Source organism: Maniola hyperantus, chromosome 28 (assembly GCF_902806685.2).
Source record: "Maniola hyperantus chromosome 28, iAphHyp1.2, whole genome shotgun sequence".
NCBI lineage: Eukaryota > Metazoa > Arthropoda > Insecta > Lepidoptera > Nymphalidae > Maniola > Maniola hyperantus.
This window is the reverse complement of record NC_048563.1, coordinates 5,896,842-5,916,127: the sequence shown is the minus strand read 5'-3', so window position 1 is coordinate 5,916,127 and position 19,286 is coordinate 5,896,842. Positions and strand designations below refer to the sequence as shown.

The 19,286-nt window shown below is 35.5% G+C and overlaps 3 protein-coding genes and 2 long non-coding RNA genes across 10 annotated transcripts in view; 2 read left to right on the top strand and 3 right to left on the bottom strand.

The window, feature by feature from the left end:
* LOC117995051 (zinc finger protein 239-like) overlaps positions 1-11,977 on the top strand; it is a 29,698-nt gene extending 17,721 nt beyond the window's left edge. The window contains exons 1-4 of one of the 6 annotated variants that reach the window (XM_069508295.1): positions 9,519-9,576; positions 9,879-10,170; positions 10,260-10,314; positions 11,217-11,977. In XM_069508295.1, coding sequence (XP_069364396.1) covers positions 9,913-10,170; positions 10,260-10,314; positions 11,217-11,869 — 966 coding nt within the window. In that variant the 5' untranslated portion in view covers positions 9,519-9,576; positions 9,879-9,912 and the 3' untranslated portion in view covers positions 11,870-11,977. Of the gene's footprint in view, positions 1-9,518; positions 9,796-9,825; positions 10,171-10,259; positions 10,315-11,216 lie in introns of those variants that run through there. The other 5 variants (XM_069508291.1, XM_069508294.1, XM_069508290.1 and 2 more) reach the window with 5 other exon arrangements.
* Positions 1-19,286, bottom strand: part of LOC138404408 (zinc finger protein 271-like) — a 124,422-nt gene that overhangs the window by 68,002 nt on the left and 37,134 nt on the right. The gene's annotated exons all lie outside the window — the stretch shown is intronic.
* LOC138404436 (uncharacterized) lies at positions 2,762-9,131 on the top strand. Its single transcript, XR_011238374.1, has 2 exons — positions 2,762-5,206; positions 6,391-9,131. It is a non-coding gene; the product is annotated as an uncharacterized lncRNA (long non-coding RNA).
* On the bottom strand, positions 14,038-16,372 carry LOC138404417 (gastrula zinc finger protein XlCGF57.1-like). Its single transcript, XM_069508271.1, has 2 exons — positions 15,985-16,372; positions 14,038-15,150 (listed from the first exon to the last, which is right to left on the bottom strand). The coding sequence occupies exons 1-2, from the start codon at positions 16,295-16,297 to the stop codon at positions 14,237-14,239; spliced, it is 1,227 nt and encodes a 408-aa protein (XP_069364372.1). The 5' UTR covers positions 16,298-16,372; the 3' UTR covers positions 14,038-14,236.
* LOC138404437 (uncharacterized) lies at positions 17,483-19,229 on the bottom strand. Its single transcript, XR_011238375.1, has 2 exons — positions 18,542-19,229; positions 17,483-17,614 (listed from the first exon to the last, which is right to left on the bottom strand). It is a non-coding gene; the product is annotated as an uncharacterized lncRNA (long non-coding RNA).

Genomic DNA, 19,286 nt, shown 5'->3' with positions numbered 1-19,286 from the left:
ATTGGATCCACAATATTAAAGTTATGAAAGAATTGTGGCTATATCTAAATGAAAAACATAATGTAACTAGTTTGTTAACGCGCTGTTTTAACCAAGATCCTGTGGAAAACTTTTTCTCCTCTGTGAGGAGCCACGGGGCTAGAAACACAAACCCTACCTGCCAGCAGTTTGAAAGTATTTACAAAACATTACTTGTAAATAATTTAAATTCAAGTCACTCATTAGGGGCTAACTGTGAGGAAGATCCTAACAAAATGTTACAAAATTTAGATTGTCTTTTGATAGAAAATGACATCAAAGAGCCCCCGATGAGCAATGAGCCAATGGATACAGATCTAAGTATAGAAAATTTGGCAGATAGTAGTTCAGAAATTGGAGACAAATTAATAATCTCTGAAACTAAAAAGTATGTGACAGGGTTTGTCATAAAAAAGCTAAAAAGGAATGTGTGTAAATCTTGTATAAAATGCAATAATGAATTGTGTGACACCACCCCACCTCAAGCAGATGAATACATACATTCTATCGATATCACAAGGAGATCTCTTTACCGACCCTCGCGTAACTTTTCAAATTGTGTGAGAAATATAATAAAAATAGTAAAAAGCATGTTAAAAAATGATCCTGGGAAAAGTGGCAAAAGTCAAATGATAAAATTATTAGTTGATCAGAGTACAAGTTTTGATTTTTTAACATGTGATACACACAAAGTCAATTTGAAAAATTATATAATAAATTTTGTGATCAAATTGATTATTCACAGCTGGTGCAATAATGTAAATAAAATTTTAAAAGGTAAAAATTCAGATACTGAAAATGATAGCATAAAAATTCAGGCGTTGAGATATTATCAAACACATAAAGGTAAATAATCTATTTTATGCAATCTAATGAAATCAGTAGTTGAATTACAGACTTCGTTTGATAAAACTAGCTTATGCTCGCGACTTTGTCCGCGTGGACTTCACAAGTTTCAACCCCCTATTTCACCCCCTTAGGGGTTGAATTTTCAAAAACCCTTTCTTAGCGGATGCCTACTTCAAAATAGCTATCTGCATGCCAAATTTCAGCCCGATCCGTCCAGTAATTTGAGCTGTGCGTTGATAGGTCAGTCAGTCAGTCAGTCACCCTTTCCTTTTATATATTTAGATAAGGGGAATCATTCAAGCTTCTGTCAACTATTGCACATTCGTAAGTCATCTTCTGCATCAATATCTAACAGAAGCTATATCCGTTTGGCAGTCTTTACTAAATTGTTTTCTTTAGTAAATTGTTTTGTATTCCTTTTAACAAATATGGGGGATTAAATTGTTAATTGTAGATTGATCACAGACTCTTGCCAATCCTGTGTGATTAATTTGTGTAATTATGTTTTTAATATTACTGCCTTTGTGGCACTAGTCAAATATAATATAATCTATATATAAAAGGAAAAGGTGACTGACTGACTGACTGACTGACTGATCTATCAACGCACAGCTCAAACTACTGGACGGATCACGCTGAAATTCGGCATGCAGATAGCTATTATAACGTAGGCGTCCGCTAAGAAAGGATTTTTCAAAATTCAACCCCTGAAGGGATAAAATAGGGGTTTGAAGTTTGTATGAAACTCTGTCAGTTTTGAAGTGTCTATAAAGTTTTGTAGTTAATATTTTTGCAATTTGCAGTATGACATATTTTATTAAGCTCATATGTTAAAATCTCATTGTTAAAGATCAACTCTAAGTGTGTGAAACAGGGGTTCAAAATTTGTGTAGTCCACGCGAACGAAATCGCGGGCATAAGCTAGTAAACATAAATTCCCATCAATAAAATCAATCTAGTAGATTGGTTTTATTGATTACTTGATTTAGTATAATTTATGTTTATTATTTTACAGTTTATTTACAGGGAATTTTATTTAATATAATTTATGTTAATTTTTTTTATTTTTAATATTACAATAAAACTTAAAGCTAGCTTTATGTTAATTATCTTTGGCTCATATAACAATTATTTTATTGTTTTCTGACTACACAAATACACCAATTGTGGTAATAATTTGAAAATTATTAAAAGTAAATAACCGAAAATGTTAAATTTGAATAGTAATTATTTCACAATCTTGCGGGTCTTGAATTTGGGTATGTATTTTATAGTGTTTACATACACTTCGTATTGTTTTCTATTCTATTGTATTTTATGTATCTACCTAGTTACGAATTTATGATAATAAATATTTACAAAACCTTAAAACCTTTTTCTTTCTATAATATAGTTATAATTAAGTAGCTCAAAGAGTCATAGTCTTGTAATATATATTTTTAAACATGTTTTAAACAAACGTTAATGGAATTATTAATGTTTATTTAAAACGTGTTCCAAAAATATAAAATATTCTAGTAAAGTACATTTAAATAGCATTTAAATTTTCGCGCTCTCGCACGCCTAGCGCGCTTTTAGTGCCCTCTTGATGTGAGTACACGCGTAACTTTGAAAAAGAAATCTAGAGTCGCACATCTATTTCTAGTATATAGTAGATAATCTATGGGTTAAATCGTCCAAGATTGTGGGACCGACGGCCGACCCACAGCACCGACCCAGGTTGCACCTCAGACAGAGTTGCACTGACCCTCCAGGGATTATCTATACACCGATCAAAGCTGGTCTCTGTGGCACCGAGTGAACCGGAACAACATAGTGATTATATACTCTTTGACCGGAACCGACCCATCAATGTTATTGGTCTGTGCGACCCATCAAAAATCAAAATCAGGCCCTGTCAACTGAGGGCCATAAAAGATGCATCAGTCCATTTCTTTCGCACTTTCTATTCCTCTTTCGAAATCCACAGGACTATCTCGCTCCACTCACACAGTATTAAAGGCACATGTACATACAGCACACTCTCTCAAGATTGCTCGAATATTATTGGTCGGTGATTAGCTCCAATCGGCTTTCATTACATAGAATTTCAAAATAAAAACGTGATGTCGGTTTTGAGAGATTTTATAACCTAACCTAAAAAACTTAATTTTTCTCCTATTGCGAGAGTTGTAAACCTTGTGGTTTAAACCTGGAAGTGTGCTGCAGTTATAACAGGATATTCGTTTTATATTTCTATTTTCAGTTTTTTAAGGGATTGTTTTAATTTAGAGATATAGTGGATGTGCTCTTTAAACTTGCCTACCTAATTTAGGCTTAGTAATAATTGTTAGTGTTTCTAAATACCTACCTAGTATCCTTTTTATCCGATATGAGGCAGTGTAGTGTACCTAAGTGTAAAAGCACCTTACATTTACACGCCGTACCTTTTACCGACACAACTAGATGGAAGGCATGGTTGTTTAACTGTCCATATTTGCGTAAGTACTCCCTTAGGCAATTAGAAAATGTCAGGATTTGCGAATCCCATTTCTTACCTCGGTATATCGTAAATAATAGATTGACAAAAGATTCAATTCCCACGCTGAATTTGCATATTACACAGTCTTCTAAAAACCCTAAAACTAAACTAAAAACCCTAAAAGGTACTAAACCAGTACATTTTAAAATTGACAAATTTCTAGAGATATCCCCTTTACAGCGTGGTAAACCCTTCGATGTTAACATAGTCGATATCCCATCGACTTCACAATCAGACAACCAAAGTAAGAATGAGCAAGCTTCTGTTATTTTAAGTCCTATTGATTTAGTAAACCCCTTGCCAAATATCCCGATTCCTGACAAACAGAAGTCACCAGATTTAATTCAGCAGTCTATTTTAGAGCCAACAACTTCTATTACTCATTACTCACAACCACTGAGTCCTGCTCCTCATGAGTCCATGCATTCTGAAGTGGTATCTGCTTCACAGACAACCTTTCCTTCTGAGGATGTTCAAAGTTTCATTCCGTCTGTTCCCATGTCTTCCGAAAATGTGTCTGCTTTACAGACTAAAAGTTCCATCCTGTCAGATATCATGCCTTCTCAGGATGTGTCTGCTCTGCGTACTCCAAGTCCCATTCCATTTGATCCCATCTCTTCAGAGGATGTGTCCAATTCACAGGCTACAACTTTGATACCGTCTGATCCTATGCCTTCTGAAGTTGGGTCTGCTTTACAGACTACACCAAAACGTAAAAGAACACATTCTAGATCTCATCATAAAAAGCCAGACATAATTCCTAGAGTACGTTTAGATAAAAATCAAGAAACCCCTCGTAAGCAGAAGCTACGTCAGGGTAATAAAACATTAAAAATAAAATTACGGAACATGACTATCAGATATAATAAGTTTAAGGCAAAGGTGCAAACAGTTTCTGATAAAATAAAATTCTTTATCACAAAATATCCTATTTTGAGTAATTTCGGCAAATTATTAGTAGATTCACAGTTACGACTATCTGGTGTGAAATCTAGAGGTTCTAGATACACTAACGAAGAAAAAGTTTTTGCGCTTTCTTTATATAAATTAAGTCCAAGGTGCTACAGATATTTGCAAAAAAGATTAAGATTACCAGCTCAATCCACTATAGGCTCTATATTAAATAATATACCTTTAAGACCAGGTATTAATGATTTTATTTTTCAGCATTTGGCAGATGCTGCTAAAAATAAAAATTGTATGGGGTTACAATGTGTATTGCTGTTTGACGAAATGGCAATTAACAAAAATTTATTTTTTAATTTTCATACCGGTGTTATTGAAGGATTTGAAGATCTAGGAGGTGGTGAACGCACTAACAATGTTGCTGACAAAGTTTTAGTGTTTATGTTACGGGGCATATTTTTACCTTGGAAGCTACCTATAGCATTTTATTTTGTACGAGATGGAATTAAAACCTTCTTTCTAAAAAACATTATTAAAGAACTAACTACGGAAATATTAAAGACAGGATTTGTTTTGAGATCAACAGTATCAGATCAAGGCTCTGCCAATGTTGCTGCGATAAACTCATTAATAGCTGATGCACGCGAAGATTTACTTCGAAGTGGCAACGATGGGTGTAATATAATACATTATGTCATCGAAGGAAACAAAATATATCATATATATGATGTCCCACATTTACTCAAATGTTTCCGCAATAATTTTCAGAAGAAGGACTTGCTCATCGGGAGTCAGCGTGCTCAGTGGGACTACATTGAGAAGCTGTTTGCTGTTGATGGTGTGGCAGGTGTTGGGTGGTCTACCAAATTAACAGACAAACATGTGAAACCAAATTCATATGACAAGATGAAGGCAAGTAACTTTAGCTTTGTAACAATAGCTTTGTGATAATGTCCTTGCCATGGAAAAATCCAATAAAACTACGGTGCGCAGACCTTAGTTGTTGGTACTAAAACTTCTTGTTTTCGTGGTGTCTATGTGATCACGTTTTTGAAAGCACTATCTCCGAAACTATGGGTTGTAGACCCTGTTGTTGGTCCATTTTAAGTTTCAGCTTACAAAATTCTCATCACATGATCACATAGACACCATGAAAACAAGAAGTACCAATAACCAGGGTCGGCGCCCAATAGTGTCGAAGATAATTATGAGCATACTAGGTGATGCCCGCGACTTCGTCCGCGTGGATTTACATTTTTCAAAATCCCGCGGGAACTCTTTGATTTTCCGGGATAAAAAGCAGCCTATGTGTTAATCCAGGGTATAATCTATCTCCATTCCAAATTTCATCCAAAGCCGTTCAAAGTCAAAGTCAAAGTCAAAGTCAAATGATTTATTCAAAATAGGTAATAAATTACTCTTATTGATTGTCTGGTATAGTGTTAGATTTGTAAGATAATATAGTGGTGATAATTATAACGCAAACTTAAAACTAAAGCTACGAGGGTTCCAAACGCGCCCAGGTCTGAGAAGAGCCCACAACAAACTCAGCCGGGTATTCTTTTTATTATCACCACTTTACAAAATTATTGAAACTTATTAGAACTATCACAAAGTCGTTAAGCAACTCATTCCCAAGCTTGCTTATCATTTAAAGTTCAGCTGTTTTTGCGTGATTGAGTAACAAACATCCAAACATCCACACTTTCACATTTATAATATTATTAGGATTAGGATAATTAGGTTGAGGATAGTATAGTTATGAGCATAGAAGATAATTTTTTAAACAAAAATTTGAATCCTTATGAATTTCCAACCCACTCATTTAAATTCTTTAATTATATTTTAAGCCCAATGGGGCCGATTCTCTAGTACACAATCTCTAAACTAAACTAAATTAACTGGTCTAAATCTAGTGCTTTCCTTTTCCGCAAGCAACATTATGAAAGGGATAGCAATAGATTTAGACGTACCATTTTAGTTTAGCTTAGAGTTTGTGTACAACGGAATTAGCCACAATGTTTACTTTAAATCTAAATAGCATTATCAAATTTAGTTTATTAACATATCTAATAAAAAATAACTATGCATTACAGGTGAAACTTGCTGCGCAAGTCTTCAGCAGAGATGTGGCCCACAGCTTAAGAATACAGATGAACACTTATCGTCAACTACAACTGGAACATGGTTATTGTCCTCCATCTGTAAACATTGATAATGGACTTTTCACTGCTGAGATCCTTTTATTGATTCATAATTTATTCAGCAGCCTGAACTCCTCCGGCTATTCCAGTACTGACCTATGTAATTCTTTATCTATAAATTCAACTCATCTTGATTTTTGGAATGAAGCAGTGAAGAAACTAGAATCAATGAAATTCGATGCGTCAGATTCAAGAGAAAGTAAGCCATTGTGTTTAAGAAATTTTATACACGACATTAAAACTATAAAACATCTTTGGTCAGATCTTAGATTAATCTCAGGCGTTAAATTTTTGAGTCTGACGCGTTTAAACCAGGATCCCCTGGAAAATTTCTTTTCTCAGATTAGAGGTCAGGGTGGTTCTAGCACACACCCGGACTGTCATAATTTTGTTTCATTGTTCAAAACATTGTTGATCAATAACATTACAACCGGGAAATCTCTGTATGCGAATTGCGCCGCCGATAGTGATAAAATGCTCGGTACTCTAAGTAATTTGGTAAGTAGACCAAAACTTGATACACGATTTGTTGATTACAGTTCTGATATTCATAACGTAAATTTTATTGAAGAATGTGTTCCACCTGAAAACGTTTTTCAAACGAATGCTTTGTCTTATATTGCCGGCGCAGTTTGTCGGTATTTATTTCCAAAGTTAAATTGTGAGCAATGCCCAAATTGCCGAAATACACTATTGTCTAACGAAATTAAATCATTTCATACTTTAATTGAAATGAAAGAATTTGATTCAAGTAACAAAAAATTGTACTACCCATCCAATCAATTGTTGTCCCTGGTATGGGATTGTATATCTATCATTGAAAAAATTTTGCCAGACATATGTAAGGTTTACATATATTCAGATTTAATTAACAAATTCGAACAAATTAATACATCTTGGTTTGATTGTGTTGAGCATAAATCAGATTTTTTAAAAGCTTTTTGGTTGTTCGTAATAAGAATGCAAGTTAGACAATGGTGTATTAACTTCAATAGAAGAATACATAATGTTGATTCGAGAAAAAAGGGAAAGGAAATGGAAAATTTGATTGCGACAAAAGTTACTAAAGGCGCAAGCTATAGAACTGTACGTCGCAAAAGTAATTAAGGTTTTAAGCCACTGTTAAAAGTTTGAATTGATGTTTTAATGTTCACTAGCATATGCTCGCGACTTCGTACGCGTGGACTACACGAATTTCAAACCCCTATTTTACCCCCTTAGGGGTTGAATTTTTAAAAATCCTTAGCGGATGCCTACGTCATAATAGCTATCTGCATGCAAAATTTCATCCCGATCGGTCAAGTAGTATGAGCTGTGCGTTGATAGATCAGTCAGTCAGTCAGTCAGTCACCTTTTCCTTTTATATATTAAGATTAACTTTATTATTTTATCTCTCTTGAACAACATTAAAGTCGTATCATTTTGCCATTTCCGTTCGCAGACTAACTGACACGCCATGGCTTCACTCAGGTGGAATTCTATTTCTCTTTATTCTCTATCCCGTGGTAATTTAGAAAATTGCATTTCGCTTCAAAAATTTCAACTTTTTAGGTCCAAGTGTTTGGGCTGGGTGTTGATGAGTCAGTCAGTAAATCGAGACTTTTCTTTTGATGTGATGATGATTGCACTCCAATATAATATGTTATACAGCATACTGACAGGTTCATAATGTATCTATCTAGTATAATATTTTAAATTATAGCCTCATTGAGCGCTTCTAAATTCTTAACCACATAAGTAAAATGTTAAATACCTAGTATATATATAAAACTCGCAATCCGCCTGTGCAATCACTTATAATTCTAAAGTAATATTTTGAATACCTACTTCAAAACTTATTAGTTTTCTAAGTTAATATGTTTTTTGGAAAAAAACTTTTTGTTCTTATTTTATAATAGAAGCATAATCATCTAATTTCGTAAATATTTTAAAACACAGCTGATATCCTCATTGAAGCTCTGGCTATTGCAGTGATTTTGTATTGTATAAATCTTTATCATTATAATTTAAAAATTCGAGTTTTTGGGATGAAAAAATTACAATCATTCTAAAAATATGCTTGATGGTGCAACCACAGTTTTAGTGGTGCGGAGTTGCAAGTAACACGCGTGGTTTTCAAATGTATGATTTTCACACTCATGTAATGTAACGATCCTTAAAACCTTTTTGACCTAAAAATAATAAGATTGATTAAGCTGTGCAAGGGGTTGAGGCGGTTGCGCGGGTTGCACTATGAGGTTGCACTTATTTTTAGGATGACATTTCTATTGATCGAATAAATCATTTTATGTATTTTGTATCAACTAAATATGGCAAAGATAATTAATTAATTAAATGTGCACCCTGCATAAGACTTATATAATGTCAATACACTTTCTGCTGACTTAAATATGCACCTACAGCATGCGTTATATCTATCCAAACCCATCATTGTTTAGCTGGTACAAAACTATTTTAGACCTAAAATCTTTAGAATTAAAATAGAATACAAGTCTTAAAATAATGTAATACACTACAAAAAAAAGAGCAACTATTGAGTTTCTTGCCGGCTCTTCTCAATAGAATCTGCTTTCCGAACCGGTGGTAGAGTCGCTTATTATTTATTCTAAATAAAGTTTTTATATTTTGATAAATTTGTTTGATTTTTCTTTTGAAAAACTAAATTCCTAAATAATTATTAGTAGGATTACCGATAAATACTGAAAATCGGTAATTAATAGCAAAACCGTTAAAATCTGTAAAAAGGACATCACTAAAAAGTTACGGTTTTCCTGCTGTCACGCCATCCCTAATTTACGACAATCCGGGCATATAATTGCTATATATTATATAAAGTTAGAAAGAGATGGTCCTGTGGATTCTCATAGTAAAAACCAATAAAATGTGAGACAGACAATCACTACTACAATGACAATTTGTTATATAAATTCCTTGCCTCCCACTTCCCCTTACTACTGAAACAAACATCGTCTATGGAGTTAGCGGTCTGTATCCTATAAGTTATTGGTCTGTGAATCAAAATTCGAGCAAGAAGTAGAGGAAGTAGAGCAAGTTATTAATTATTTATTTAAAAATTAAGTAGGTAATTATTACGAATGAAAATACAATAAACAAAAATACCAAACTTATTCTAGAACATACAAATTACAGATCGAAAATATTATCTAAAGAGCAAGTAGAGCCAGAGCAAAATTCCGCCCTTGAAGCGTGCTTGAAGCGAAAACGAAGCGAAGTTCGAACCATAGAAATATCTCAGAGAAATATTAACAAACAAAACTGAGCTTTTTTGTTTACAAAGTTAATAATCACTACGTGTTATTTTTGTAGGTAATTTAATGTGAAAACAGAAAAGTGGTGACAATTTTTTTCTTCGTTGTCAGCTCTCGTTAGAACTTGAGAGAGTACTCTCTCAAGATGGAGGAACAACTCTTAGTCCCTAAGGAGGAAGTGTTTGAAGAGCTAGAGGTTACTTTTGAACCTGACTGTGAAGATGACAAGGAATTGATTGTGCCTAAAGTTGAGTTCTCCAACACTAGTCCACACTTAGAAACTGTATTAGACCAACAAATGTGTAAGCCAATCAAAACAGAAACTATTTTGAGCAATGAAATTGCAGTCAAGTCATCCGAAGACACGGAGGTGTCTGCAGGATGTCTGAGGACACACATTAAAGTGAGTTGCCTCTGTGTTATGTGTATATGCTGTCACTTCATGGGAGTATGTGGTGTGTAACAGTTAATATTGTATATATTTTGTTTCAGTGGAAGCCTTCTGAAGATGAAGCAAGTTTGACTGCAGACACTGCTCACACACTGGGTAAGTGGAGAGGATGATATAACAAAGCCTCAATATTTTTTATATAACCTTTGTATATACTTATGATTATAATTAATATAAACTTTTGCTTGAACTTGTGCTTGGGGCTTCCTTAATTTTTAAATTATGTGGGTCCATTCTCGCCGGCTTAAGCGAAAAAATCCAAAAACCGTGAATTTGTGGTCAAATCACAAAAAAAACTGGCCAAGTGCGAGTCAGGCTCGCGCAATGAGGATTCCGTACTACAGTCGTACTTTTTCGACATTTTGCACGATAATTCAAAAACTATGATGCATAAAAATAAATAAAAATCTGTTTTAGAATGTACAGGTGAAGACCTTTCATATGATACCCCACTTGATATAGTCACTCACTTGGAAAGTTGAAAATACTAATTATTAGTTCATGACCACAATTGATTTTTTTTGTGTGATCTAACCATAAATTCGTGGTTTTCAGATTTTTCCCCAAATGTCAGCTATAAGATCTACCTACCTGCCAAATTTCATGATTCTAGGTCAACGGGAAGTACCCTGTAGGTTTCTTGACAGACAGACAGACAACAAAGTGATCCTATAAGGGTTCAGATTTTTCCATTTGAGGTACGGAACCCTAAAAATTAAACTGTGTTCATGAACAAATAATTAGTATTTTCAACTTTCAAAGTAAGATTAACGTACCAAGTGGTGTATCCAATGGGTGTATCATATGAAAGGTCTTTCCCTGTAGATTCTAAAACAGATTTCTGTTTATTTTTATGCATAATAGTTTTTGATTTATTGTGCAAAATGTCGAGAAAATACGACTATAGTAGGGAACCCTTTGACTCGCAATTGGCCGGTTATAAAAAAAATCTATTCTATTCATTAATGAATTGAAATAATGAAAATTGTTCCTTCCAGGCACTCGTGTGCAGAAGAGATGTGTGCAGCGCCGACGCGACAGAGCTGCTGAGAAAAAGAAACGTTACTGTTGTAATGTTTGCGACAAAACTTGTAAATCCAAAAGTGTTTTGCATGTACACATGAGAACTCACACTGGCGAGAGGCCCTATACTTGTGACCTATGTCACGTTAAATTTTTACAAAAAGGTCACTTAGATGTTCACATGAGGTCTCACACTGGCGAGAAACCGCATTCCTGTGACTTATGTGGGGTCACATGTGCACGGAAAAGCAGTTTAACTATTCACATGAGGACTCACACCGGAGAGAAACCTCATTCCTGTGACGTGTGTCACACCAAATTTTCACAGAAAGGTAGCTTAAATGCTCACATGAGGACTCATACTGGCGACAAGCCTTACGTTTGTGGCCAATGTCAGGCCAAATTTGCACAAAAAAGTAGTTTGAACGCTCACATGACCACTCACTCTGGCGTGAAACCTCATTCCTGTGACGTATGTCAGGCCACTTTTGCACGTAAAGATCAATTACGTGTTCACATGACGAGTCACACTGGTGTGAAACCTCACTCATGTGACTTGTGTCAGGCCAGATTTGTCCAAAAGGCTCATTTAAATGCCCACATGAGGACTCACTGGAAAAAAACCTAGTATTCCTGTGACTTACGTCAGGTCACATTTTCACATTAAAGTACCTAGTTCAAACATAGTATTCCTGTGACTTATGCCAGGTCACATTTATACATTTAAGTACCTAGTTCAAACAGTATTCCTATGACTTACGTCAGGTCACATTTTCACATTAAAGTACCTAGTTCAAACATAGTATTCCTGTGACTTATGCCAGGTCACATTTATACATTTAAGTACCTAGTTCAAACAGTATTCCTATGACTTACGTCAGGTCACATTTTCACAGTAAAGTACCTACCTAGTTCAAACACAGTATTCCTATGACATATTTCAGGTCACATTTTCACATTAAAGTACCTAGTTCAAACATAGTATTCCTGTGACTTATGTCAGGTCACATTTTCACATTTAAGGGCCTAGTTCAAACATAGTATTCCTATGACTTATGTCAGGTCACATTTTCACATTAAAGTACCTAGTTTAAACATAGTATTCCTGTGACTTATGTCAGGTCACATTTTCACATTTAAGGGCCTAGTTCAAACATAGTATTCCTATGACTTACGTCAGGTCACATTTTCACATTAAAGTACCTAGTTCAAACATAGTATTCCTGTGACTTATGTCAGGTCACATTTTCACATAAAAGTAGTTTAACTATTGACATGAGGACTCACAGCGGCGAGAAACCCTTTTCTTGTGATATATGTGATAACTTTAAAACCAATTATTAAATTAGAATAAGTGACGGGAATGATGTAGGTACATACTTAACACTTAAACTTATCTGTTTAAATAAATTAAATGCAGAAATTCCATTTTGTTTCATTCACTTTCATCCCCACTACACACAGTATACATCAAAAGCCTGTGTGCATCAGGATGGCGATGGCGGGTGTATGTGCATAAAGGTTTGTTCCCGTTGAGTCACAGTTGACTTCAAGTCTCAACTCCTCACCTTGATGATGCAGATACAGCACTTATAGAAAATTGAGAATCACCTTTTTGAAAGTTGCCAATAAATAAAGTGACGTTGTCAGTGTGGCTCAAGGACAATATTTTTCACGTTCATTCAACACTGTTACACACGAAATATGTGGGTGTGACTCAACGGGAAAATAAAACTCCTCGTGTCCCAGTGTGACTCCAGAGGATTTTTTTCAGAGATTGTTTTCGTTAAAATCGGTTGAGAGATGGGCTTTGAAAGGCTTGCAGACAGATTCGGTGGCTACTATTAACATTGAATGAGTTTTAATTTTAATCCATTGAAGGTTTTCTACGAAAATTTATTTTAATATCACTCAATAAAGCTGCAATCAACACTAGTCTGTGGCTGCAATGTAGAACCAAACCAACCAACAGTATATTAATATACTCTTTGCCAACCAATGTCAAAATATGAGCTCGGTGACGCTATCATTCAGTGTTAGACACTGAGTTAGATCACTGCAATCACCCCACTAGTCTGATGGAAGGCTTCGGTCGTGGCTGGTTATGGTACCTACCTCGCTACCAGCAAGGCCCGCCGTCAAGCACAATAATAATGGGGGGGAAATAATACAACTAGCTAGAAATAGAAATAGTTTTATTTTCTAGAATATGGTACACTTGGGTCTTAAATCAATAACTTAGTGTGCAAATTATCATTGTAGATACAATCATAGCATGGTAAAATGTGAAAATTTACAATTAAATCTACTAAAATTATATATTATAGGTATTATTTATCTACGTAGGAGTAGGTACTTTGCTATTGTTTCATGTCAATTCATTTACATCAATCTTTTTGGAATATTTTTACAAATTATTGGTACATAGGTAATTATAAAGTTGGTACGTTAACATTTTTTTGACCAACCATTTGTTACCGTTATAATTGGAAAAAAAGTCGGCTGTTCTGTGCTCTTCTCGAGTAATATATGGAACAGCAGGCGCTCGATTGCGGTAGAATGACAGCTACAATGTCACGATCGCAATCGCCTCTGTTTTGTTGACGCTCACTATTGGCTACAATGCATTGTTGCAAAAAGAATCGCACAAATTCAGCTAATCAGAACAATAGAGATTGTAATAATGATTGATGCAGGTTTTACGAAATAGACCTACTGATTGGTTGACGCTCGCTTACTATTCGCTACAATGCATTGTTGCAACAAGAATCGCACAAATTCAGCCAATCGCAACAATTGAGATTGTATTCGTTTTTCCTTTCGAGGTACGGAACCCTGAAATGCATTAGGTACTCTCATGTGCCTCACTAGACTAGATTTTTGCGTAAATTTGTTCTCACAGATATCACAAGAAAAGGGCTTCTCACCAGTGTGAGTCCTCAGGTGAACAGCTAATTGATATTTTAGTGCAAAAGTGGCCTAACATAAGTCACACTTAATGAGGTTTCGCGCCAGTGTGAGTCCTCATGTGAGCACGTAAATTACTTTTATGTGCAAATTTAGCAGTACATAGATCACAGGTATGAGGTCTTTCTCCAGTGTGCGTCCTCCTGTGAGCGTTTAAATGACTTTTGCGAGTAAATTTGTTGTGACATATGTCACAGGAATGAAGTTTCTCTCCAGTGTGCAGGCACATGTGAGCGTTTAAACTGTCTTTGCGGGTAAGTTTGGTGTGACATAAGTCACAGGAATGAGGTTTCTCTTCAGTGTGCAGGCACATGTGAGCGTTTAAACTGTCTTTGCGGGTAAGTTTGCTGTGACATAAGTCACAGGAATGAAGTTTTTCTCCAGTGTGCAGCCTCATGTGAGTGTTTAAACTGTCTTTGCGGGTAAAATTTGTGTGACATAAGTCACAGGAATAAGGTTTCTCTCCAGTGTGCAGCCTCATGTGAGTGTTTAAACTGTCTTTGCGGCTAAATTTGGTGTGACATAAGTTACAGGAATGAGGTTTCACACCAGTGTGATACATCATATTGTGACTATGTAAACTACTTTTTTGTGAAAATTTGGCCCGACATTGACCACAAACGTAAGATTTCTCGCAAGTGTGAGTCGTCATGTGAGCATTTAAACTTCTTTTATGTGCAAATTTAGCGTTACATAAGTCACAGAAATGCGATTTCTTGCCAGTGTGAGCCCACATGTGACCATCTAAATCACTTTTTTGTGAAAATTGGATATGACATAGATCACAAGTATAGGGCCTCTCGCCAGTGTGAGTCCTCATGTGTACAAGCAAAACACTTTTCGATTTACAAGTTTTGTTGCAAACATTGCAACAGTATCGTTCCTCTTTCTCAGCAGCTCTGTCGTGTTGGAGCTGCGCACACCTCTTCTGCACACGAGGGCCTGGAAGGAACAAATTTTACTTTTTTAATGAACTAGCTTATTCCCACTATTTCGTGCATGGTTTCATAATTTCAAACCCCTATTTTACCTCCTTGAATTTTCAAAAATACTTTCTTTAGGGATGCCTCTGTTATAATAGCTATTAGCTACCTACATGCCATTTTGGACTATGAAAAATCAGAAATTGTTAACAAGATGAAATTATTGCCAAAATGTAGAACATTGTTAATGTAATTGTTGCATACAGCGCAGCGTACTATCAGATTTTTTATAAAGCTGGGGGAATTATGATAATCGTCTTCAAAAATATAATATTTAAAATAAGTATATCTTTATCTTTGCAGATGCCACGTCGGGGGCAAAAGAAAATTAAGAAATTGTTAATTCCTTTCTCTAGCTGGGAACAGAATCCAGAACCTCGCAGATATGGGAGCACAGTGCTCTACTGCGCTGGGGAGGTCTTCACAACTGAATACTACATTCCTGTTGCTGGGCGACACCCATATTAAAAGTATGCTCTTAAAAAAAGCATATTATACAGTGGAAGATGTGAGTGGAAGTGTAAATGATAGGAAAGCTTGGATTTGACTCGCTCCAGCAATGCACGGGGCTGCAGTTGCTTGTACAGTATGGTATAATAATATTGTAAATTGATGACTTGAAAAGAGCAACCGCAGAGTTTCTTGCTGGTTCTTCTCGGTAGGAACGGCATTCCGAACTAATGGTAAATTAAACTAGTTAACGATTCAAAAGCACTTGTATTTAGTCTACGTGAATAAAATAATTTCTATTGTATATTGTATTCTATACACAGTCGGCTAGGTACGTACTCACCGCGAGCAGCGCACTCGGCGACATCTTTGTCCACAGATGTCTGTCCGTTTCTTAACTTTTCTTGTTGATTCCGTATTTCATTGATTTCTGTACTTAAAATTGTTTCTGTTTTGATTGGTATCACCATGCCGATTTGCTGATCATTCCACTCTTCCAAGTGTGGACTTGGGTTGGATGACTCTTCTTTAGGTACAATAATAAATACCTTGTTATCTTCACACTCATCAGCTAAATCTAGGTCTTCTAATATTTCCTCCTTAGGTTCTATGAGGTTGCCGACATCGCATGTATGATGCTTGGGTTGTTCTTCCATCTTGAAGTAGGTATTTTACTATTACATATTTTCGTATTACAAGGTGATTATCAGCGTAAAGAATGAAATCAAAGTGTCCACGGTCCACGTATCGTCACAATTAATCTGTGACACAACCACAACTTTCAGACTTTACTCTATGACCACAACGGACAACCTCGAGTCGACGTCACAACCACAGACCAGTACCTAAGTCACAACCAGAATGTAAAAAGTACTCTGTGCAACCCATAGATTATCTAAGATTTTGTTTTTTAACTGGTTTTATGGCTCTGGATTCTGCTTTTTTAAGACAGAGTTGGTCACAGACCAATAACATATAGGAGTTATATCGTAGATAGAATAATAGGTAGATTTTAGTACTGTGTAACCGCGTATGAGACAGACGTAACGATGAATAACACGACAATTATTACCATTGTTTAGTAGTCAATATTTGTATTAACCGATTAGCAATATTTGTATTAAACGTTTTTTATGTGAAAACAAGTAAATAACTCATAATAAATACAATTACGCCTTGTATGTATTCTTGAAAAAACCAGTTACACGATAAGGGACAAAAAATAGGTTACGCCTCTGTTTATGACATTAGTAACTTTATCTGTGCTCTCTTTTTAGTGTGAATGAGAAAGCAAACGTTCCTGTATCTACCTTTATTACTCTATCTACGGGTTAAATCAAGGCCATAGACAATACACCCCAGAGTTCATCGAAAGTCTGTGCACTTTACCACAGACCAGTGACCAGTAATCCAGTTTGTATTCTGTGGTTTGGTGTTGTTTTGGTGACTTATTCAGTGTCACAGACCAATAACATATAGGATACAGACCACCAACTCCATAGACGATGTTTGTTTCAGTAGTAAGGGGAAGTGGGAGGCAAGGAATTTATATAACAAATAGTCATTGTTGTAGTGATCGTCTGTCTCACATTTTATTGGTTTTTACTATGAGAATCCACAGGACCATCTCTTTCTAACTTTATATAATATATAGCAATTATATGCCCGGATTGTCGTAAATTAGGGATGGCGTGACAGCAGGAAAACCGTAACTTTTTAGTGATGTCCTTTTTACAGATTTTAACGGTTTTGCTATTAATTACCGATTTTCAGTATTTATCGGTAATCCTACTAATAATTTATTAAGGAATTTAGTTTTTCAAAAAAAAAAAACAATCAAATTTATCAAAATATAAAAACTTTATTTAGAATAGACAATAACCATGTTCCAGTTGTAGTTGACGATAAGTGTTCATCTGTATTCTTAAGCTGTGGGCCACATCTCTGCTGAAGACTTGCGCAGCAAGTTTCACCTGTAATGCATAGTTATTTTTTTATAGATAATTATGTTAATAAACTAAATTTGATAATGCAATTTAGATTTAAAGTAGACATTGGGTTTAAAATATAATTAAAGAATTTAAATGAGTAGTTTGGAAATTCATTAGGATTCAAATTTTTGTTCAAAAAATTATCTTTTATGCTCATAATTATACTATCCTAAACCTAATTATCCTAATCCTAATGTTAATATTATAAACTAGCCGATGCCCGCGACTTCGTACGCGTGGATTTAGGTTTTTAAGAATCCTGTGGAAACTCTTCAATTTTCCGGGATAAAAAGTAGCCTATGTCCTTCCCCGGGATGCAAGCTATCTCTGTACCAAATTTCGTTAAAATCGGTTGAACGGTTGAGCCGTGAAAAGCTAGCAGACAGACAAACATCCACACTTTCACATTTATAATATTAGTATGGATGTGAAAGTGTGGATGTTTGTTACTCAATCACACAAAAACAGCTGAACGGATTTGGACTGGAGATAGATTATACCCTGAATTAACATATAGGCTGCTTTTTATCCCGGAAAATCAAAGAGTTCCCGCGGGATTTTGAAAAATGAAAATCCACGCAGTCGCTGGCATCACCTAGTATGCTCATAATTATCTGCGACACTATTGGGCGCCGACCCTGGTTATTGATACTTCTTGTTTTTATGGTGTCTATGTGATCACGTGAAGAGATTTTTGTAAGCTGAAACTTAAAATTGACCAACAACAGGGTCTACAACCCATAGTTTCAGAGACAGTGCTTTCAAAAACGTGATAACATAGACACCACGAAAACAAGAAGTTTTAGTACCAATAACTAAGGTCTGCGCACCATAGTTTTATTGGATTTTTTCCATGGCAAGGACATTATCACAAAGCTATTGTTACAAAACAAATGTTCAGTTACTTGCCTTCAACTTGTCATATCAATTTGGTTTCACATGCTTGTCTGTTAATTTGGTAGACCATCCAACACCTGCCACACCATCAACAGCAAACAGCTTCTCGATGTAGTCCCACTGAGCACGCTGACTCCCGATGAGCAAATCCTTCTTCTGAAAATTATTGTGGAAACATTTGAGTAAATGTGGGACATCATATATATGATATATTTAAGACTCAGTGGTTGAGAGTAATGAGTAATAGAAGTTGTTGGCTCTAAAATAGAGTGCTGATTTAAATCTGGTGACTTCTGTTTGTCAGGAATCGGGATATTTGGCAAGGGATTTACTAAATCTATAGGACTTGAAATAACAGAAGCTTGCTCATTCCTACTTTGTTTGTCTGTTTGTGAAGTCGATGGGATATCGACTATGTTAACATCGAGGGGTTTACCAGTCTGTAAAGGGGATATCTCTAGAAATTTGTCAATTTTAAAATGTACTATACCAGGGTTTTTAGAAGACTGTGTAATATGCAAATTCAGCGTGGGAATTGAATCTTTTGTCAATCTATTATTTACGATATACCGAGGTAAGAAATGGGATTCGCAAATCCTGACATTTTTTAATTGCCTAAGGGAGTACTTACGCAAATATGTACAGTTAATCAACCATGCTTTCCATCTAGTTGTGTCGGTAAAGGGTACGGCGTGTAAATGTAGGGTGCTTTTACACTTAGGTACACTACACTGCCTCATATCAGATAAAAAGGATA

Coding starts and splice junctions, on each gene's coding strand:
- LOC138404417 (XM_069508271.1), bottom strand. CDS start 16,297: ATGGAAGAACAACCCAAGCATCATACATGCGATGTCGGCAACCTCATA. Junction 15,151..15,984: donor CGCCGAGTGCGCTGCTCGCG/GTGAGTACGTAC, acceptor TGTTCCTTCCAG/GCCCTCGTGTGCAGAAGAGG.